At 46.2% G+C, this 23,520-nt stretch overlaps 1 protein-coding gene across 4 annotated transcripts in view; it reads right to left on the reverse strand.

The window, feature by feature from the left end:
• The window catches only part of Usp13 (ubiquitin specific peptidase 13), a 117,371-nt gene that overhangs the window by 32,587 nt on the left and 61,264 nt on the right, over nt 1-23,520 (reverse strand). For all 4 annotated transcript variants that reach the window (XM_050138372.1, XM_050138374.1, XM_050138373.1 and 1 more), the window contains 6 exons: nt 20,587-20,774; nt 15,749-15,820; nt 15,350-15,443; nt 7,534-7,659; nt 6,318-6,471; nt 2,877-3,051 (listed from right to left, as the gene is read on the reverse strand). In XM_050138372.1, coding sequence (XP_049994329.1) covers nt 2,877-3,051; nt 6,318-6,471; nt 7,534-7,659; nt 15,350-15,443; nt 15,749-15,820; nt 20,587-20,774 — 809 coding nt within the window. The remainder of the gene's footprint in view (nt 1-2,876; nt 3,052-6,317; nt 6,472-7,533; nt 7,660-15,349; nt 15,444-15,748; nt 15,821-20,586; nt 20,775-23,520) is intronic.

Consider the following 23,520-nt stretch of genomic DNA (forward strand, 5'->3'; position numbering starts at 1 on the left):
GGGTTCTTAGAGAAGCTAAATAAGAAGGAGAACCCAAAGAAAATCCTGAATATTTCTCCTGAATATTAAACTTCATCAGGCGATGAAAGGAGACAGAGACAGAGAACCACATTGGAGCACCGGACTGAAATCTCAAGGTCCAAATCAGGAGCAGAAGGAGAGAGAGCACAAGCAAGGAACTTAGGACTGGGAGGGGTGCACCCATACACTGAGACAATGGGGATCGGGAACTCACCAAGGCCAGCTGGCCTGGGTCTGAAAAAGCCTGGGTCAAAACTGGTCTCGCTGAACATAGCGGACAAGGAGGACTACTGAGACCTCAAGAACAATGGCAACGGGTTTTTGATTCTACTGGACCTAGTGGTTTTGTGGGAGCCTAGGCAGTTTCGTGGATGCTCACCTTACTAGACCTGGATGGAGGTGGATGGTCCTTGGACTTCCCACAGGGCAGAGAACCCTGATTGCTTTTTGGGCTGACGAGCGAGGGGGGCTTGGTTGGGGGAGGGGGAGGGAAAGGGGAGGCGGCGGTGGGGAAGAGACAGAAATGTTTAATAAATAAATAAATAAATTAAAAAAAAAAAGATCTCACACTAACAAAATGTCAGTCAAATTACAGCCTACATGGCTAAAAAATAAATTAAAAATAATGAATTCCCAGAAGTTCACTAGCTGGCTTTTCCAAATGCCGAGATTAGCATTTGGAACATTATAAAGTATAATAAGGACAACTAAGGATGGCTACATATGGACATCTGCATAATATGGTGGTAACACAGATAAACCTGGGTTAGGAATGCAGTCAGACCAGGTCATTCTCCCAAGCAGGCCACTTACTGGCCAACTGCTTCTCTTTTCAATGACCCCTCTGGGAAGTTGGAGACTAAAGGAGCCTACCTCACACCACTAAGAGCATTTTAAAAACTGGGGGGTGGGAGGCTGGGCTATAGCAAGACCCTATCTCAAAACACAACAGAAATAATAATAAAAGATACCACTGACGACAAGCTCATCACAAGCGCCTCAGGAAATTTTAAAGGGTGAGTATTTTAGGAGCTCTCGTCTTTTTCTGTCCCACAAGGACTGTGTCTTCATATAACAATTGTGATACAAAGCTAATTCTTTTTACACCTAGAAAAAGCATATGCACTCTGAGGAGATGGCTCTTTAGGGACCTGGGTTCAGATACCCAGAAACCATATAGCACCAGGCAGTGATACACTCAATCATTCCAGTGCTCTCACAGTGAGGTGCGAGGTGGAGCCGTAAGAATCCCTGGAACTTGCAGGACTGGCTGCCATAAGGCTGCGATATGCAAGGACAATAACAAGAGAGGCCATGTGGCAAACAAGGTAGAAGTGGGAGAAGGTTGTTCTCTGACTTCCACATATACCATGAGGTAAGTATGTACCTGTACATATTGCACATGCTTGCACACACACACTTACACACACACACACACACACACACACACTTACACACACACACACAATCAGCAGTCCCTACATCAAAACTTACCTAAAGACAGACCGCTGGAACAGAATGAATGGCTACTAATCCTCATCGCATGAGGATCTTTTCAAAGTTAACTTGACAAAAAATGGGGGTTTTGTTGGGTTTTGTTTTGCTTTGTTTTGTTATTTTGGGTTCTCTGATTTTGCTCTGAGGTATATAGGGACGGGAATTTTGGAGTGGTTGTTGTTTTGTTTTGTTTTCTGCAGTACTGGGAAACAAACCCAGGGCTCATACACACCTAGCAGGCCCTCTGCCACGGAAATGTGTCTCTAACTCTTAACCTTTGAAATAAATGGTCTTATTTTCCTGTTTCTGGCATGTGACATCTAACCTGAAGCAAACAGGATCCTGAAGGCTCTGCAGACAGCAACCAATGGCAGGTCTGCGTGCCAATCAGGCTGTAGGGGAAAAGAGCAAGGCACCACGGCCCTGCACCCTTCACTCTGTCAACTCAGACCTCACTCTTGCCCTTCAAGAGGAGGCCAAGAACATTCCCCAGTAGTAACATTCCAGAGACAAGCTTCCAGCAGCTAAGAATATAGCTGGCTGATAGCTTGCTTGTTTAGCATCTATGAAATCCTGGGCTCAATCTCCAGCACAGAAGGGGAGTGTAGAGAAGGAGGAAGCAGACTTCCCAATTAAAAGGTAAACAGGGAGAACTGGATGGACATAACTCCCAGTAGCCCTTTTACTCTGTCTCTGTAAGCGCTCTTTCCCCCACTCAAAGGGCAACATGAAGAGTGTTAGCAAGTACTGACTGTATCAGATCATCCAGTGGAGAAAAGACTGCATGGACCTAACAGCCAGGCTCACATATGAACATGACGCATCTCCTAACTGGGCTGTAAGGGGCTCACCATGCACACTCTCATGCCCACCTAGCATGCCCAAGACTTCCCCGAGAGGCACACGATCAACCAAGGCCTATGCCAAAACAAAACTGTAAAACTACAACATACTGCTCCGGGGTTTACATATCGAAGGCTGCCGTGAGTGGTTTGGGGATTTCTTAACCAGTAACCATTCTTGCCACATGGGAGCCAGGGTGTTTCTCAACCCTACTCTCGTGGCAAGAGAGGGAAAAAAGGCAAATTTCAACTGCAGAATAAACCACAATTTTGCTTTTTTTGAAAAAAAAAAGGGGGGGGAGTGGGGAGGTGAACACTCCCCCACCCAGCACATAACCAGAATCACAGGATGGAATGTCCTATTGGTCAGGCTCATCGAGTGACCTGAATGACAGCTACAGGTGACCATCGCAATCCATCCCACCCTCAGGAACAGCATCCACAAACTCCCAGAACACCCAGCCCCCTCTGCTGCCTCCGCCCCCACCTCCCCCAGGGACTGCCAGCCCTACTCACTTCACCCCTGCAGACTTCGCCTGCAGGGCACTGCTCCAGAAGTCCTCCACATTGTCTGGTTCGGCAAAGGCCTGAAGGCAGGCACTGAAGGGGATCTTGGCTCGCACCAGCTCGGGAAGGGGTCTTCGGTTTGCTTCGGCTTCTCTTCTCATCAACTCATAGGCGATCAGCTCATCTGAGGAAGAGCAAGGAAGGAACCTGCGGTGGTCGCACTTCTCTTGTGCACAGAAGCCACACCCCTTTTGGGTGGCATATTTCCTTACAGGTCAGGATTGCTGCCTGTCTGTCTGTCTATTCCAGAGAAGTCTGCCCAGAGACCCTTCCCAAGACTTACTTATAGGCTTTGTGGATTCAGAAATACTTTTTAATTCTATTTTTATATATTTGTTTGTTTATTTATTTTTGAGACAGGATTTCTCTGTGTGGCCCTGGCTGTCCTGGAACTCACTCTGTAGACCAGGCTGTCCTTGAACTCCCAAAGATCTGCCTGCCTCTGCCTCCTGAATGCTGAGATTAAAGGTTTGAGCAACCAGTGCCCAGATATCACTCGAATTTTTCTTTATTCTTGCTTGTTTTGCTATTTCATTTTGAAAGCGACAAGAAGGAACTGAGTCCTGATGAGACAACAATGACTCAGGGGCCTACGGTTCCCCTTTCCCACCCTCCAGTGACCCAAGTGATGCTCTTATACCGATTCACACCAGAGTTTGCAGCTGTCAGGGAACCACGGGCTCTCCTCTCCCCAGGCCCTTCACATCCCTGACAAAGAAACAAAGGCCACTGAGAAGCCTAGACTTAAAGGCCTGGTCAACAAACACAGATGAGGCCCAAAAGAGATATAACCCCAATGCGCGGGGGTTTTTTCAAATGATTGGGTGCTTGGTTGGGGAGGGGCTGCCAACTTTAAATTGTCTGGAAAAGAACATGGCCAAGGGAAGGAGATAAAATCAGGACTGTCAGCGAGCTCCAGACAATGGTGAGATTCGGTGTCACGTGCTTTCTGATTTGCTTCCTCCAGCCACTGTGACTACAGTCATGGGTCCCACAACAGCATGAGGTTAAGGGGAGCATGTGTCTAAGCCTGCCTTTATCCACCAACACCATCCTGGAAATACAACCCACCCTCAGAAACAGCACCCAGTCCACTGCTTTCTGGGGCAATAATAAGAGGAAAGAAGTGAGCGTGCTGGGGACCCTTGGGGGACCAGGGATCTGCTCCCATTTTGACACTAACTGCAGGTAAAACATCACAAATACTTTGAATATCATTTCCTTTCCAGTTGATTATTTCACAATAGCAACAACAATAACAAAAATTCCCTCCTAATAGATTGGCTTATGCACATACATATTTCCTAACCCCCTCTGAAAAGCTTTAAAACCCCTTCTCAGCCAGTGGCGCACGCCTTTAATCCCAGCACTCAGGAGGCTGAGGCAGGCAGATCTCTGTGAGTTCAAGGCCAGCCTGGTCTGCAAGAGCTAGTGCCAGGACAGGATCTAAAGCTACAGAGAAACCCTGTCTCAAAAGTCCACCCCACAAAAAAAAAAAAAAAAAAAAAAAAAAAAAAAAAAAAAAAAAAAAAAAAAAAAAAAAAAAAAAAAAAAAAAAAAAACACCATCTCTATCTACCGACAGTTTACAACACAGTACTTCTATCTAGCCTACAAACGTTAAATGTTACAAGAAATCCAGAAACTAAACTACATGTCTCCTTTCTTTTCTTAAAAAGATTACCACTCATATAGTGAATCGAGACCACAGGACTGTATTAAAGCTTTTAAAATGCAAACGGATTCATTCCGCCTCGCCCTACCAACTATATCAGTAAAGCAACTGCTCAAGTGGGAGTCTGATGCTTCTCCCTGACAACAGAAATCATCACAAGAGGATCCGGATGGCAGCCTCGCATGGAGGCCGCTTCTGCAGTGACACCTGCTGGGCCCGAGTGCTGCTGCTCCTCCTAATCCTGTAGCTGGGGTTGCTGTAAGCCAACTCATGCAACTCTCCTCATTTTGCATTAAAAAGGTCCCTCTGCACAGCATCCTCACACACACACACACACACACACACACACATCCTATATAGCATGTGAATTCCCTTTGAGAAACTGAGCACTGAGACTCTCAAACCAACATTAATTTTAGAGAACATCTTTGTCACGGAGGCTGACAGACCTGAACAGAACCTGTAAGTCTGAGGTGAGCAAGGAAAACCAATTGTTCCTTCCAGTGGCTCAGACTGACAATCAACTTGTCAGGTTCTCCCAGCATCTAGGAGGTAAAACCTCCAGGCATAGCCCTCGGGGATTATCTAGATTAGTTTAGCGGCTGACCGAGCCTGTGAGGGATTGTCTCGATTAGGTTCATTTGAATGGGAAGATCTACCCTAAAAATGAGTAGCCCCATCAGCATCCTGAGTGCATATGAAGAAGACGGCAAGCTGAACACAAGCTTCCTCTCTTTTTCCCTCTCTCCCTCCCTTTTTCCCTCTCTCCCTCCCTCTCTTTCTCTCGCTTTCTCCCTCCCTCCCTTCCTCCCTCCCTTCCCCCAGTGACTTTCGTCAGGCACTTCATGGAACAACAGGAAAAGTAAGACAGCCCTCACTCTCAAAACGCAACAAAGCACACATTCCACAGCTTCCATATTTCAGATGATGGTCAAGAATCTAAATGCAACCCAAAGCTGTATGCATGCATAGACAATGGAAATAATTTCATCTTTAAACCATCAGGACCATCACTTCCAATATCATAATAAATTAACTCCCCCAAATAGGAGCAATAGGCACTCAAAGAGGAATTTTTACAAGGATGGCAGGTACCCCAACATGAACAATCCAACAGCCATTTTGCCCTTTTCCTCTCTAAGACAAAACTCTAAGGAATACCATCCATCCCTCCTGCCTGGGAAGAATCAGATCACACTGACAGTATGGGACGGAGCCATGCCCTGAAAGGCATGATGGCACTCTCCTGCATTTCAAAGTCCAGGCATTCTCCTCTTGGGCCTCACTGTTACAGAGTGCCCTGCCTGCAAGTCACCTCCCAGGAGGCCTGCCTTAAAGACTCAGGTAGAAAATCTCTGATTCCACTTCTAACACCCAAAGATCCATTTTCCATCCAGCTTATACCAGAGCATCTTTTCCGTGTCATGAGAGAAGCCTACCCACATCGCCACAAACAACATAACTGTACTGACTGCAGCCTAACCGTGAGCCCCATTTCTGGGTTCGAAAGCAGCCCCTGTCCAGAATCCTCTGCAAAGGCCTGCATGATACATTTAGCCACCCCCACAGACAGTCATGCAGTGACTTGGAAATAACGAGAAGGGCCATGCAACGCAAGCACAGCCCCATCCATCCCAGTGACCGGGCACCTTATCTCTGGGGCAGGTCTGCCCGCAGGGAGGCACACATGGCTCTTTTCCCATCCGGGACTGTTACCTTTGTTGGTTGCTGCCTCCATGGCTACAGGTAACTGCATCAGGTAGTCCACCCTCTCCGTATAGCGGACCTTGCGGGTCTGACAGCACTGGATGCGCTCTTCCACCAAAAACCGGAAAACGTCACTTGGGTTTTCTGAGCCAATGCGATTCCTCTGTAGGTCAGATAGAACCAGGTTAGCGGATACAGGGGAATGAAGCCGTGAATAAAATATGGCACAATGTCAACTACGATTCTGGCATCAAGATCTTTCTTTATGGAGCATTTTTTTCTGGACATGAAAGTCAACCAGATTAAGACACTGTGATTTGGGGAATGGGGGGAGGAGGAGGCAAATGGGAGGAGGTGAAAATTTGTAATAATAATAATAATAATAATAGACACTGTGATTTATATAGTGTCCCCAAATGAGGGGTTGGATAAATAAATTCAAGTTCACCTGTGAAGTAATATTACAAAGTCATTAAAACCACAGAAGACAGATAGGTGTTGGTGGGATTAGAAGAAGGAAGGAAGATAAGCTAATGAATAGAAAGAGGATAATATACTGTCCTGGAAAAACAAGATCTGTTTGATACAGTTTTAAATGCACTTAACGTAGACTATAGACAAATGAAGAAACCATGCTATATTAGGGCACATGAGGATATGGTAATAAGTTAAGGAAAACCCTGCTCACACCCAGAATTCACACGCAGTTGGGAAAAATACTACTCTCACACACAGAATTCACACGCGATTGGGGAATGACTGAAGGCTCAGCTGCCAAAATGTTAGCCACAGCGCCTGCTATTATGACAGCTCTGATTTGCTCCTCTGAGTTTTCTCCCTTTTCTGTAAAGAACACTTTCCTAACCAAGGGGGAAAGGCTGCTATTCTGTTCTGTTTAAGGTGAATTCTTCATGGCTTCCACGGGATTCAGCTCTGGTGCACCAGCAGCGTGATCACCTGAGTGGTAGTGGCTGGATATCAGGGACCTGGAGGGGCTCTCGGGGGGCTCTGTGCAGAGGCCAGGCACACCTATCACACACACAGCATGAAAGCCATACAAAGCCAGCAGCATCTGGAACCCGAATGTGAGAGGCAGCCACATCAAGTGCCAGCAGAGACAGCCACCCAGAGGCCCCATGAGTGACTGATGTAAAGAAAAGGGGTATTTGGTCACGCCATCCACAGAGAAGCTGGTGCATTTCTGTGGGATGTCCTCCAGACTTACCTCTACCAGATTGACCAGGTGCAAGAAAAACTCCTGGGCATCCTGCTGTCTGTTAGAGGAAAATTCTGGATGGCTCTTGCTGACAAAGGCCTTGAACATGCGTGGGGAGATCCCGTTCTGTTGAGGCTAGAGTATAAAGACAAAATCATCTTCTGTAGGTGAAAACCTACCTATTACTCTGCTAAAGAGACATAGTAATAAAATGACTCCTAGTGACATAATGCTGTACCCATCGGTAAGAGCATCACTCAGCCCACGTCAGAGACACCCCTTGCAGTAGACAGTAATTCCCACGGAGTCCCACAAGTGACAATGGCAGAGAATGAGAGACTTTGGAGAGTCTAAACAGGACCGATGCGCATATGAACTCACAGAGACTGTGGCAACACAGGACCTGCACAGGTTCAGACTAGATAAAATCCCAGCACTGAGAGAGGAACGTGGACACATGATCCACCTCTACAAAGAAACTGTCTGCATGAACCTTGCTGATAGAGAAAAACCCGTTTTCCTCAGCAGAGCGTCACTGGACAGAAAAAGCAACACTCTAGGGGAGGCCCTCCCACCACGAGTAGTCAGCAACAGAAAACAAAGTCCATGTTTTGTTTTGTTGGTTTGTTGTTTAATGGACTTTTTGTTTTATTCTGCTTTGAAATTTTGTCTTACTGGTTTTTTGTTTCTTTGACTTCTGTTTTTTATTTTTGTCTTTTACTTTAGGGAAAGAAGGAAGAACACGAAGTTGGGTAGGTGGGGAGGATCTGAGAGGTGTCAGAGGAGGAGAAAGATTATGATCAAAATATATTGTATGAAATAAGAATACACACAAAAACACTAAATTAAAAAAAAAAGAATAAATCAGCAGATAGCACTTCCATATACATCTGAAGCCCGAATGGCAAGTGGGTGTGGCCTAACTGTGACCCCGCCTTTCAAATGAGGAGAAAGGCGACCATGACAAGAGCCAGCATCAACAGGGTATGTAGACGTGGCTCTCTATAAACTTTATGAGAATGAGGCTAGCTCAGTTGGCAAAGTATTGATCTAGCATGCATGAAATTTGGGACTCCATCCTCAGCACCACAGAAAGCAGGTGTGGTGGGATATATCTGTAATCCCAGCACTCAGGAGGTGGAGGCAGGAAGAGCAGAAGCTCGGTGTCATCCTTAGCTGAGCAGCAAGTCTAAGAATCACCTGGGGTCCATAAGACTGTCTAAAAATATCTAGACACACACATATACATACATACATACATACATAAAGAGAGAGAGAGAGAGAGAGAGAGAGAGAGAGAGAGAGAGAGAGAGAGAGAGAGAGAGAGAGAGAAACTTTATGTGAGAACAAATTGGGACTCTTCCTGTGGACTCAGAGATCAGGACAGTGGGTGCCAATGCTCCACTTTGTTAACAGGCTTGAGGCCCATCCTCATAGAACGTGTGACACAGTAGCCAAATGTCTTAGCAGACTAAAGATGTGCTACAGAGGGGAACCCTGGCAGAAAAGGAAGAGTTCATAGGGCCGGAGAGGTGACCTGGTGGCTAAGAGCACTCACTGCTTTGCCAGAGGATCTGAGTCCACATCCCAGCCCCCACACCAGGCTTCAGAGAGCTCACAACCACCTGTAACTCCAGCATCAGAGGAGCCCCACGTCGCTGGCCTCTACCCACACCTGCACTCACAATGGCTGATTACTGATGCCTGTCAGTGCTCAGAATGCTCGAGGGGAATGCATTATGCTTTGCTCTCTACACAAAGATGCAAATTTGTTTTCTTTTTCTTTTTTAGTTTATGTATATGTTCATGTGTGTGTGTGCAAACATGTGAGCATGCACCCAGGAAGTCTGTAGTACAACTAGGTTACTGTACTTCTTTCTCCTTCAGCAAGTGAAAAAAAGACCAGCTAAAGTTAGAGAGAGGACTACAGTGCCAAGGCTCTCCCAGACGCTTGCCCAGAACCTTCTAACAGCATGCTGGCACACAGTCAGACAGTGTCCACTGGCTCCCCAGAGCCCAAGGCGTTCATTAACAAGCAAAAAAGTGAGCTAGCTGGAGCTTCCAGTGCATCAGAGCAATGCCTGCAGATGTTTCTGACCACATAGCGCAACCTGTCCCCAACACATGTTTGCCAGACAATCCCTGGCCAGTTCCTGCACTGGGCGGTATTTGGGGGAAGAGCTGTTAGCATGATTGTCCTGAGTAACTGGCATACTAGAATGATTCGGTGTGTGGAGTAGACGGAGCACATACAAAAAGAGAAGGGCAAGTCCTGCTGACAGCCTTGATCTCCAGCAGCCCCGCCTCAAGCCCAACTGTGAAAGCGCTAACACTGAATCCTACGCAGTCTTTCTCCTCCTCCTGTTTATTTCATCCTCTGATAGAAAACAACCAGATTGAAGCCGGTTAATTTTAGTTATGAACAACTCAACCTGGTGGCGGGAAACAACCTCGAAGAAGACTGTGTCTACGGTTTGATTCACTTAGAAACATTATCTTGTACTTACAAACAATGAAATGTGTTTTTTCATGTTAAAAAAAAAAAGACAAGAATGTTACATTTGCCCAACTGGGGTAAATATAAACTAAAGAAAGCAAAACTCCATCCATGCTTAAAACTAAAATCCTACCACCTCTGTGTGGCAGGATGCTGGTGACCTCAGATGACATTAAAGCCCACAATGGTGTCAACCTTATTTCATTTGGGGGTCGAACTGTCCCAGACACAGTTTCTCAGAATACACAACTACTTCAAGCATGCTGTTTGCAGGGGAAAACCCGAAGGATTGTCACCTTCAAACTCTGTGAAAGCACTGGTCCAGATGAGCAAGAGTCTGGGTGCTGTCCTCTGCATAAATAAACAAGTAGAATAAATACCAAGAACAAACTCTTAAGGACACGGTAGAGCCCATATCAGATACTGGGCTGGAGAGATGACTCAGCAGTTAAAAGTGCCTAGTGATCTTCCCAGGTTCAGTTCCCAACACCCAGATTGGGTCGATCACAACTACCTAAACCCAGCTCTAGCCAATCCAAAGCCCTCGTCTGGCTTCCACTTGCATTTGTACATATCACACACACACACACACACACACACACACACAGAGAGACACTTACACACATACTCACACAAATAAATAAATAAATAAATGCACAAATAAATAGATAAAATCTTATAAAGGAACTAAAATACTGGGTGTGATCATTAGCTTTTGTCAATATGACACAAACCTAGACATATCTGAGAAAAGCAAACCACAGCAGAGAAAATGTTTCTATTAGAATGGCCCATAGGCAAGCCTATAGGCAAGGCATTTTCTTAATCAGAGACTCATAAGGGAAGGCCAAGCCCATTTTGGGTGGTGGCACCCCTGAGCAGATGATCCTGGGGTGTATAAGAAAGAAAGAAGGTTGAGCAAGTCATGAGAAGCAAGCCAGTAAGCACTGTTCCTCCATGGTCTGTTTCAGTTCCTCCTTCCTGATGTCTGCCCTGTTTAAGTTCCATCAGTGATAGACCCAGAAGCGTAAGACAAAATAAACCGTTTCCTCCCCAAGTTCCTTTAGGTCATGGAGTTTTAGCACATCAATAGAAACCATAACTAAGACACTGGGATTCTTTTTTATAGATGAAATGGTTTCTTGACTAAGATGTCACTAAAAATCTAGGAATTCTTTTGGTCTACAGCTGATGATTTCATATCAGGCTGCTTATCTATGAGGAATGATCCAAGATCCAAGGCCAAAGGCAGAGTTGAGAAGCAAAAGGCCCACGCTATTGAGCTTGCAGGTAATTTGCAGACTTGAAAAGCCCCATCCAACCAGGTGCTGAAGCAGGATCACACAGGTACCAAGAGCAGCTGCACAGGCATCAGACAGCCTGGGGCAGTTCCCATGCCCACAGCATTCTACCTTTGCTGTGGGATATTTCTTTACACTGTATGAATTATATATGTCACTGTGACTGGGTTAATAAAGACGCTGACTGGCCAATATCTGGTTAGGCAGGCAGGACTTGCAGGCAAAGAAAGAGCAGAGAGCATGAAGAAGGGGAGGAGTCAGAGATTCATGAGGAGACAGGGAGGAGATGAACTTGCCCAGTACTGGGAAAAGGTTCTGAGCCACATGACAGAGTGTGAATAAGAAATATGGGTTACAGCTAAGACTCCCAGCAATAGTGGAGAGGGTGTCTGTACTGGCCTTCTCCTATAATCAGATAGGTGACTGCCCTAACTGTCATCATAGAGCCTTCATCCAGCAACTGATTGAAGCAGATGCAGAGATCCACAGACAAGCACCAAACTGAGTTCTGGAAATCCAATCAAAGAAAGGGAGAATATATGAATGGGGGTGGGGTGTCATGGCAGGAAAATCTACAGAGACAGCTGAACCAAACTGGTGGAAACTCATGGAAACTCCTGAACTCCAGACTGACAGTTGTGGAGCCTGCATGGGATTAAACTAGGCCCTCTATATGTGGGTGACAGTTGTGTAGTCTAGTCTGTTTGAGGGGCTCCTGGCAGTGGGACCAGGACCTATCCCTAGTGTATGCACTGGTTTTGTGGAGCCCATTCCCTATGGTGGGATGCCTTGCTCAGCTCTGATGTAAGGAGGAAGGGTTTGGTCCTGCCTCAATGTGCCAGGCTTTGTTGACTACCCATGAGAGGCCTTAGCCTTTCTGAGGAGTGGATGAAAGGTGGGTTGAGGGAAGGCAGGGTCAGGGGTGGAATAGGAGGAGAGCTGGGAGGGGAAACTATGGTTGAAAGAAATAGCAATAACAAATAAAAGAAAGAAATATGAGTTAATTTAAAATATAAGAGTAAACTAGTAATAAACCTAAGCTATTGGCCAAGCATTTATAGTTAATAATAAGTTTCTATGTGGTTATTTGGGAACTGGCTGACAGGAAAGAAAGTCCACCTACTCAGGGATTCATTTAGGCCAGGCTGGCCTTAAGCTCACTATGTACCTTGCATTTATGATCCTCCTGCCTCCACCTCCTTTGTTGTCAGAACACGGTCCAGCATTGGAGTTGTGTGAGGAGAGTTCTAAGTGCTTGCGAGAAAACTCCAAGAAAACAAGACAAGAATCTCATAGCCTCAGCTTCTTCAAAGCACGGAATTGTTCTTGTAATGTTTTCCTGTTCCTCCCAGGCACAGCGGGTGGGAGTGAGTCGACTTCAGATTACTCATTGCTGCTTGCTGTTGTTATTCAACCAAATGTCTGAATGATCCTTTACATGCCTCTATGGAAAAACATTTTTGCGTCTTTGTGATTGTACACAGCTTGAACTCATGAGAACTTTACTCTTGTGATTTCTCTTAGCCCTCAGAGTATAAATTGTCTGATGCTCTGAATAAAGGTGGCTGTTGCCTCATCGGCTCCATTCTCCCAGGTCCTCTAGAACAACAACACTTAGTGATGGGATTACAGCCTTGCTCCACCACCATCAGTCTAGCCGGGCTTTGTGCATGTCAGCCAACACTCTACCAATTTAACACCCCAAACCCTTTAGGATTCTTTCTTCCAGACCACCATGTCCTCATTCTACACAGCAGGGAAGTGTTTTCTAAGTCATCTAGACCAAAGGTCACAAATCCAAATGCCAAAAGCACTAAATAGGTCACAAGTCACAGAGATTGGTGTCAGCTGGGAATCATGTCCTTCCTTGTACTAGAGGGCTGCCAGTGGCCTCTAGCTGCCATTAAGGGGCTAGGGATTATATATCATGGATGAACCAAGAAACCACGCTCAGCCTAATGTGGCCCGAGTGAGGCCAGTCATACCTCAGTCAGAGCAGGGGTTCCCACCTGCCTGCCTGGCTGATAACAGCAACTGGATCTGATGTGGAGGCACAGAAGGGGCTATAGCCTCTTGTTTGTGAGATCAATAAATATTGTACTCTGGTCATCCTGAGCTACTTCTTCATCATGGCTGAGGACATCATGATAGCAGCAAAACTCAGTTTTATTTCCAGACACTGTTCACCTGAAGAGTTTATATCCCCTCGAATAAGGAGATTCTAAAAGCACAATAATGGTCATAAATGCACACAGATTTTACCATCGTTAGGACACAGCTGAAAACACCCCAGCTGAAGCCATCTGAAGAGTGTGGCTTGGCGATCTGCCTGCAGTTGCACAGCCCTGCAGGACCAGGCTCCTCATCTTCACCAGTCAAGGTGGCAGCTGCCCCCACAGAGCTCCCAAGACCCAACACAGACTAAACAACATCCAAGAATAATGAGCTCAAAATGCAAGTTTGTTTTCATCAACCATCACTCCTTCCAAGTTTCATGGAAGCTAAAGAGAGATGTCTAGTGATCCCATAGCATAAACCCATCCCCCGTGTGTCCCCAGTACGGATCCCCGTGTGTCCCCAGTCAGGATCCCCATGTGTCCCCAGTCAGGATCCCCGTGTGTCCCAGTCAGGATCCCCGTGTGTCCCCAGTCAGGATCCCCTTGTGTCCCCAGTCAGGATCCCCGTGTGTCCTCAGTCAGGATCCCCCGTATGTCCCCAGTGAGGATCCCCCATGTGTCCCAGTCAGGATCCCCGTGTGTCCCCTGTGTGTCCCCAGTGAGGATCCCCTGTGTGTCCCCAGTAAGGATCCCCGTGTGTCCTCAGTCAGGATCCCCCGTATGTCCCCAGTCAGAATCCCTGTGTGTCCCACGTCAGGATCCCCGTGTGTCCCAGTCAGAATCCCCCAAGTCCTGGAGGATTTGCAGCCATTACCTTGCAATGCTGGGTAACAAGACAACCTGAGAAGGTGAGCTCTGCCGATCCCACCCTCCTCGCCTCTCCTGGGCTCACTAGGCAAAGCATCTACTCCCTCCCTATCCCCTTCCCAGCATACTTCCCTCTCTCCATCCAGACACCTCTGAGGATACACTGCCCTTCACGTCCTCCTTCCCTCCTTTGCCCACTCCCACCAGCAGCTAACCCCACATGACCAACAAGGAACTCACTTTCCACGCCTGCTCTTAAATTACCATACTAGCTAAGGATAGCTGACCTAACTGGGGAGCATAGAGGTCAAACACTTGAGACCCAGCATGGAACAGGCTTGAGCACCACAGTGTACAAGAGAACATGGGGTACTCAGAAGAGACAATTCTGAGGGAAATGAAACTCTTTGGGAGAGTTGTCTGCAGATAGGACAGAGTTATAGGGATGCTGCTTCCCTGAGTCATTGCCCATGCTGGGGTTGGCTGCCTTTGGGGAACCCACACTCCTGTCAGTCCTCCCTCATCCGTGTTCATCCGAGTACTCCCCAAGAAACTCATTGGCTCCTCAAACCAGATTTAGGTTAACTGTTACTGTGGCCTGTTTCACGTAGCCTACATACAGGGAGTACATGTTGTTTGTATCTCTGAAGAAAAAGTTACACAATGCTGGCCTACACAGGGAGACTCTTTCTAGAAGGAAGAAAAGGGAGCTGGAAGGGGGTGGGGAGGAGGAGATGGAGACAGGGCAGGAGGGAGACAAGGGGACCTAGCAAAAACATCTGGAGTTTAAGGTAAACACTGAGAGGCCCATACTGGATAAGGAGAAGGCAGTTTTTAAGCTTCATGCCTCCAATCCCAAATCTGCCTTAGGAAAATTATGAGTGAGGACACACATGTCACCCATGTTGAGACCCAAGCCAGTGGTAACTGACACTGGTGTCTTTTCCTTACCTTGTTTTTAAAGGACACAGGGACAAGACCCCACTCACAGCTACCCTGACAGTTCCCAGAATTGACAACAGCCTTTTGCCAACACAGTAAACTCCCATTGCTGACCAAAGCTCACCCACGTACATGGCCACATGGCACACGGGGACACATACCTTGTGTTCCTCCTTCATCACTTGTTCAATGAGCTCAGACTTCACTGGAGGCTTTGAGTACTGGCCAGAGAGGAGGCCGTGCCCCAACTTAGTCCTAGACAGGAGAGAGACAAACAATGAAGAGGCCACTGCTGTTTCCCACAGAGATGGAAAGGTCACCCATGAGTCCTTGTGTGGCAGGGAACTGCTCTCTGTCCGGACTCCTCACAGACAGCTTGGCTCTAACCCCACTCTCCAAGTTTCCTCAGTAACTTTAACTTTATTAATCTCTTCTATAAAGGTAACACACGCCCATTTTAAACACAGGAAATAAAGAAGAAAAAGGAATTGCCTTCAACTCAGCAGCAGCCAATGCGAACACCCCGCCAGAAACATTAAAACACAACACTGGGCACTTACATCTGTGTGTTGAAGTCCTGGGTTGGATCTAACGGCGAGTAGTCAAATATCCTTGGGAGGTTTCCCACATACCTAGGAGACAACAGGACAGTCACCACGGAAATGGGACAACAGAAGCAAGCTGTCGCTCTACAGACACTCAGCCGAGCAAAGGCTTTTCTGAGCTCCTCCCTCCAAAGCAGACCAAATCCAGGATGGGTTTCCTGTCCCTAGAGGCCCTGTGAAGTGGCACCCCTCAGATGTGCCCATCTCCCCACCTGAGACACAAATTTAAGATTCCGAATCTCCTCAACAGCCCCCCCACATCATTCTGACATGTCGGAAACCACGGCACCATAATCACTGCCTCAAAAAAAACGGCCTCCAGCAAATGGGGAGGTTAAGGCAACAGGGTTCCGAGTCCAAAAACAGCCTGCTTGTGCTACACTACCGGTAAGACACTGACCCACACACAACAGGTGAGGTTGCTGACAGCCTTCTCCAGCCAAAGTGAAGATCAGTACCCAAACGCTACACCCAGCTCAGCTGTGGGCTTCCTTCCCAGTCTTTCCTCCTCTAAAGTTTTTTGTTTGTTTGTTTGTTTGTTTGTTTGTTGGGTTTTTTGCCAGTGAACTTTGCTCTATCACTTTATTGGAAGTCCCCATCCTCCATAACAGCCCATTATGGACTAACATCAACAATAATCTGATTGTAAGATTTGGCCGGAAAGCCTATATCTTTTTATTTCCTCACGAGGATGTTCTTCCCTCAAGCCTGCCCATGCTTGTTGGTTAGAAATCCCTATTTGTCCTTACTGAAGTCATGACTAAGTCCGTCACCATGTTTCCCACGGCCCATCTTATACCATCTTAGCAGGTATTTGTATAACATTCTCCTTCACTGTTAGGAATTGAGTCAGTAACTTCAAAATTACAGTAACAGCAGTGACAGCTACCCTAACTACCTTTCTTGAGATAAAGCACTCTAGAGAAAGGACTTCTGTGAGGTTGAAAAATTCTTCACTGCATCCCTGTGACCCAGGGGTTCAGAACTGCCATTATCCCATGAGAGAGATAAGAACTTGGGGTGTGGCTTTACTAGGTAGCACCCATGTCACCCAGGAGTAGGTGACGGGGGCCAGAATGTATACACATATGTGTGCACACACATACGCGCGCGCGCGCACACACACACACACACACACACACACACACACACACACACAAAGCCTGGCTCCAAAGCTGATTTCTGAGATTCTGGGGTATGTCACTGCTTGACCATTCTCTCTCTCTCTCTCTCTCTCTCTCTCTCTCTCTCTCTCTCTCTCTCCCTGGAGGCCACAATCCTGACAAAACAGTACTAGCCTTAACCCTGACATCTAAGGTTAACATGTAGTCGCTCCCTCCACCCCCCAGGTCATTTTCCAGTCACCCTCTCTGCTTTATGTTGTTGATTTGTTGTGAATTATTTGAGATGGGGTATGACTATAGCTTCATGACGTTTACCTTTGCCCACTTTCTGATCTCATTTGAAGCTCTGTCCCCGTGTCCATGATGCTCTCTGGCTATTCACCACTCTCACCCCTGCTTCAAGACCAGGCCCTCTGTTGTTTCTTTTCCAGATGCTTAATAAATAACGCTTCCTCGGGTCTGTTGAAAGCCCCTTGGCAAGCTGGGCAAAAGGAAGGATGGCAGCCCACCCTCCCAGCTCCCTGCTAACTGCTTAGCTTCTCAACCCCCACCGCTAGTTGGAATTACAGAGTTTACCTATATTCTTTGTTATTATCTGTGGCTCCAGATTCTGTACAAAAATGCAGTCTGTGAGAAGCCAGAGCCTCTAGGCAGCACCTACAGTAAGAGTGTCTGACAAGGAGAACCATTTATTCACATCTATTAACTGGACAGACTCACGTCATCTGTAAACTTAAGGCAGCAGGAAAAAAGAAGAGCCGTACCTGTGTTAAACACTCTACAGGCAAATGGCTGAACTTGACAGTTATGGACAGTTAAAATGCAGCAGGCCAAAGCTAAATTATCTTAAGCTACTTTTAGTCCCTTTGAAAGTCATTCCTTACCAACCCACGTAATGTGTCTAACCTAACGTACTAGAACTATTAAGCCCTTTAAAATGTATTCTTAGCAAACTACTAGTTTCTACAAATGCAAAAGCTAAAAATGTCACCAGACAGTATCTATACCTATGGCGAAGCTTCGTCTGCTTTGCTCGGACATGTCTGCCTGTGGTTCTCAATAATGCATCTGGTAAATACTCTGACTTCTGACCTTCTTTGTTCTGTAACCAATGCTACAAAGTGACCAATCTACAGTGAGCATGTCTCTTTGTTTGCGCAGGGCACTCACGTTTGACTCAAGCATAAGCTATCTCTATTCCTTTTGAGAGTTACATTTACACACTGTAGTCTCAAAAATGACTACAAACAACCAAACAGGAAATGCACTGAAACACTTCAATGCCTGTCCCCAAAGGCATTGTCGTTAAAGGCTGGTTCTCCAGCTTGTGGCATTACTGGGACGTGGTAGCACCTTTAAGAGGTGGGTCTTAGTGGGAAGAAGTTAGTCACGGGGAAGTCCCTTCAGGAGACGGTGCGACCTCTACACACCACATAAAACACTCAGGAAATGAATGAGTCTCCTCCACCACACATTACTGCCACCATGGACTATGCCATCAAAGGCCCAAAGTAATGGTGCCAACTGGTCAAGAACAGACAGAGGTTTAAATATTATATTCAAAATCCAAGCATGAGTTAAATGTTCGTTAAAGAAAAAGTGTATGGTTAATTACTTGTCAAATTTCACAAGATAGAAAAAAATTCCTAGATAATAAAGCACTAAAAATGCTGAAATTTGAAAGAGCACAAGTTTCTTCTATTATAGTTTAAAATAAGTAATAACTATATGCCACCTTTCAGAAGGGCATTTGTAGCACAAATAATAAAAATCCAGAGACAGATATTGGGGTTCAAGCTGAATATCAGAAAAGCAAAGCAGACACGGCCCACTAGAGCGGTAGAGCCGCTACCAAGGCTCAGACAAACAAAGGGGCGATCCTGTCCTCAGTGACTGTGCACTGCAGTGCTCTCTACCAAACCCCAGACAGCCCCGCTCTTGTCTTCTTGCGCCTTCTATACGTCTCTCTGCCCAGACATATCACTCCTGTCTCCACCTCCCTAGTGCTGGGATTAAGGGTGTGCAACTCCTAAGTGCTAGAAACATCTTTCTGTGAGTTCTGTTTTTCTCTATAGAGAGATTCAATCTCGTGTAGACCATGGTGGCCTTGAGTCCTGGGATTAAAGGAGTGCGACACCACTCCCTGGCTTCTAGTGGCTTAGCTCTGCACTCTGATCTTCAGACAAGCTTTAATTGTTAAAACATAAACAAAATATCACTACAGGCATTTCACAAGCACTTCAAAAAGAAACCTTGGAGTATACATCAGGTAAGACAAACAGATTAACCCATACTCAGAAGATGACAAAAGACAGAAACATGGGTAAGAATTTATAAAAAATAATAGGAGGTACATGCCTCTGAAAAAGTTCCCCAAGCTAGAACTTCAAACTTTCTGCCCCTCTCTCCCATCCCTCTCACTCATCTATCAGTGGGGTGTGTATCCCCTCTGACCTTCTTCCCTTCCCCTTCCTGGGATAGAACACCTTCATAACTATGTTGATGCTTATCTACCAAATGTCTGTCTTTGTGTGTTCCCTCAGGCCAGATATCAGACCCGAGTTTACTCTTGAGTCAGTCTCTCTCTCTCTCTCTCTCTCTCTCTCTCTCTCTCTCTCTCTCACACACACACACACACACACACACACACACACACACACACACACAACACAGCTAGTTCTTTACTGAAGAGTGGAAAAGTACATGTGGAAAATGGACAATATATTTTCAAAGGCAGAAAACAGCAATGAATGGCTAAGTACTGAATTCTGACAGGAAAGACTCTCTGACCTGACGAACACTTAGTGAAGCACTGTGTAACCACTAGGGTTTCAGCTCCATGTGGAAAAGATACCACCGTGTGCTGCTCCCAGCATGCTCTCTGCTATTCAGTCTATCTCGACATGAATGTCCTCTTCCATACTTAACCCAGTGTGGAAACCTACCCACTCCAGAGCTGCAGGGCTTCTTGTCCTGAGCACAGCCCAATGCAGAAAACACCTACAGACACAGCAACTTGTGTGGGGAGGCACAGGGGAAAGAGGCCAGCAGAATTAGGAAGCACCCTAATTCGGTATGCCCAGAATGTCTACCTAAAGTGTCAAAGTTTCCAACTCAGGATAGAGGATAGCTATCATAAGAATAATTAATGGAACATATGCAATGCCACATATTAAACATGGTGCTATCAAATCACTACACCAGTCTCTATTGATCGAGTCCCACCCTTTTCTGATGGCAGACCCACACCTAGTAGCCCAGGATTTCCAGGAACCACACTCCCAGTAACAAAAAATAATAACCTAAAATTCTCCACAAAATTCCCCTCTGGAGAACAGATGTCCCTAGCCCTCTACTGGCCCACCTAGAAAAAAGATCAGGCAGGTGTCCTATGAAGATGTATGGCTGACATATTCTTGGCACAGATATGGTCTGAGAGCCACGACGACTGACTGTGAGGTGTTGCTCCATCTCCAAGCACTCCTCATCTCACCCCATCCTGTGATACTGGATGAGAGCTCTCACTGGGCCTCAGGATGAGAAGTCACACTCCCACCGCGATACAGCAGAATCCCCAGGGCAAAAGCAATGTGTTTCCAAGCGCACAGAAAGGACCAGCCCAGGGAGACTGGCAGCACAGTGGCTCGTCAGCAGCGGGGCCACACTTACGCTCTCTGGAACTCTGGGATGCTGAAGATGGCCTGCATGACAGAACTGAGGTAGCAACTGTTGCCCAGGTTCTTCAGGCCCGTGTACCCTGGTCCATACATGGGCTTCAGCTTAGTCCCTGACTCTTGGATCACTTCCCACTCGCTGACTCTTGGCTTGATGTCATTGTCCCGGAGTCCATTCTCTGTCTGAGACATCATGAAAGAGAGAGGAAAGTAAAGGGCTTTAAACGGGTTCACGATCAAAACTTATGTCCATGAATTATTTCTAATGCAAATGGTTATTTCTGCCATTTTCCTCTAATTATATGGGAGACATAAACAATCTACTTAAAAATATTAAGAGGCAATGATGATTACATGCGGGGGACCGTAGACGTGGATCCATTCCACCTCGACTGAAGGGCAGCAGAGTTTAAGCCCAGTCTTGCTCCTTCGAGGTTATTGACAGGAGATTTAACTTAAAAGTGTGGCTACTAACAGAATATCTTGACCTAGGGTGTGGTTACTTGGTGCTTTGGGTATGAAGATGGTAATCACTTTGTTTATTCCTTGTATCATTAAAAAAAAAAAAGTATTTTGCTTTCTTCCCCATTTTTGGACTGGGGTATTTAAAGATCATTAGAAAAAAAACATGGGTGGATTCAGCATCATTGGGTTGCAATCTTGGCACTATCCTGTGTCTCTGTGTTTCTTTTGTATCTCTGTTTTCTCTGACTAACATTTCTAACCCACACGCCCCTACCCTGGAACATACAAACCTGTTGAGGCTGGACCCTGACAGATGCCCCCCCCTCAATGGGTGGCTACTACAGATGGCGCCCAGATGTGTGGCCCAGATGTGTGGCCCAGATGTGTATAAGGGAGAGCATGTTGGACACCACAGGTGTAGAAGTAAAAGATGAGTGCTCAAATAAGTTTAAGGTAAAAAGGCAATGATATCTATCAGGAGTAAAATTGTATATAACTAGCTACGGGACAAGGAAATACTATTCAGCTGTCTGCATATTTTCTTGGGTATATTTTGAAAGCTTGGAGAACTGGGATAGAGCAGAAACAAGGACAGCAATCTTAAGAATCCGTAGATTTTGTAAATCTTCCTCCCCTATAATAGTGGCACAGTGACTATTTTTCAGACCGTTCTTGGGTTCAGAGAAGTAAAAGTGGTGTACCCAGCCCACACTGCAGCTGACTTTGCAAGCAACCGCTGCCACCGCTAGCCCGGAAGACACCTGAGGGCCAAGATCCCCAGTTCCTGGCAGGACAGCCATGCCGAGAACGCAGCAAGCTGCTCCAGCCTAGCAGACAGCTGTGGAGCACAGCCTCAGGGAATCAAGCGTGTGAGAATGCTAAAGCAATAGGTAAAGCAGCCTTTTAGAAAGAAAGATGACATCTCTGGTTATATTCAGATGTGTTCAGATACTGGTTATACACACTGCTTTACAGGAGAGGACAGTTGAAGATGTTCGTAAATCTCTCCAGACAAAGCAATCAAGGCCCAGAGAGAAGAAGGGACTCAAGGACTCCAGGAAGCTGCTTCAGGTGGGGTCTTCCAGGACTTCAAGCAGTATCCTGATAGGAGAGTAAGCCCAGGGGTGAGGAAGGAACTGGGATTACGCTGAAGATGCAGGACAAGAAAACATTAGACTAACAAATGCAGATCTAAGAAAGAAGTCCAAGGGAATCCTCTCCAGGAGATGAGCAGAAGGGCCTGCCTCCAGCCTGAAACAAATCTATGGGGTGATCCAGCAGTCTGTTCTCCTGCAAAGAAATCCAATCAGGATGAAAGCAGGGCAACCCCGGGCAGTGCAGGGCTCAAAATCAGCTCTTCCATTTATACCATTTTAACTCCTGCAGTGGGGATGCAAGCTCTCCACTGGGGCTTACGGCCCTCTACCAGAAGGCACTGTAGGATTGCTACAGGGGAGAAGTAGCACCACTACACCACTATGCAAGGGATTCTTGTTGCTCCTGGAGTCATTAACGCGGATTTTGAAGGAGAAATCGAGGTTATGACTCACAGAAATGGGATTTCTGTGGTAAACAAAGGCAAGCAACTTGAACAATTAGTTTCACTTCCTAAATGCAAACTAGAAATTGAGTTAAGGGAAGTAAGAGAAGAGATTCTGGATTTGGTTCATCCAATGCCTATTGGCTACAAGCCACAGGTCCACAGCAACCAGAACTCGCTTGGTTTATAAATGGAAAAAGCTTTTCTGTTCTTCTGGATACTGATGTGGATATTTCTGTTATAACTGCCAGTCAATGGCCTTCGAGGTGGCCTAAAACGGTGACTATTGCACAGTTACAAGGGATTGGTCAGACTCAAAATCCTGAACAAAACAGCAATGAGCCTTCCTGGAGAGATGGAGATGGTCATGAAGGAACTTTCCGGCCACACATTGTTCCTCACTTACTGCAGATTTGTGGGGCATTATGACCCGAATGGGAGTATATTTATATTCCCCCAACACAGTTATTGCTAATCAAATGTTCCAGAAACGGTTATTGCCCAATCAAGGTCAGGGCAAGAATTGAGCCTATCACACCTAGCAGAGCCCCCCCCCCCAGGGCAGGATTGGGGTATTTCAGAAGAGATCACTGAAAAGCCTGCACTCCATGCAGACCCAATTGTCTGGAAAAGTGACGAGCCTATATGGGTAAATCAGCGGCCTCTAACAGAAGAGAAATTCAAGCTGCCCAGCGGTTAGTTCAGGAACAGTTGGATAATGGTCACATTATGCCCTCCATTTCCCCCTGGGATTCTCCTATTTTTGTAATTAAAATGAAATCAGGAAAATGGAGGTTGATACAAGATTTAAGAAAGGTTAATGAGACCATGCAGCCGATGGGAGCTTCACAGCCTAGGTTGCCTTCTCCTACAGCTATACCAAAAGACACCTATAAGATTATTTTAGATTTAAAGTATTGTTTT

Source organism: Alexandromys fortis, unplaced genomic scaffold (assembly GCF_014885135.2).
Source record: "Alexandromys fortis isolate MF-2015 unplaced genomic scaffold, M_Fortis_MF-2015_v1.1 scaffold_15, whole genome shotgun sequence".
In the NCBI taxonomy this organism is placed as follows: Eukaryota; Metazoa; Chordata; class Mammalia; order Rodentia; family Cricetidae; genus Alexandromys; species Alexandromys fortis.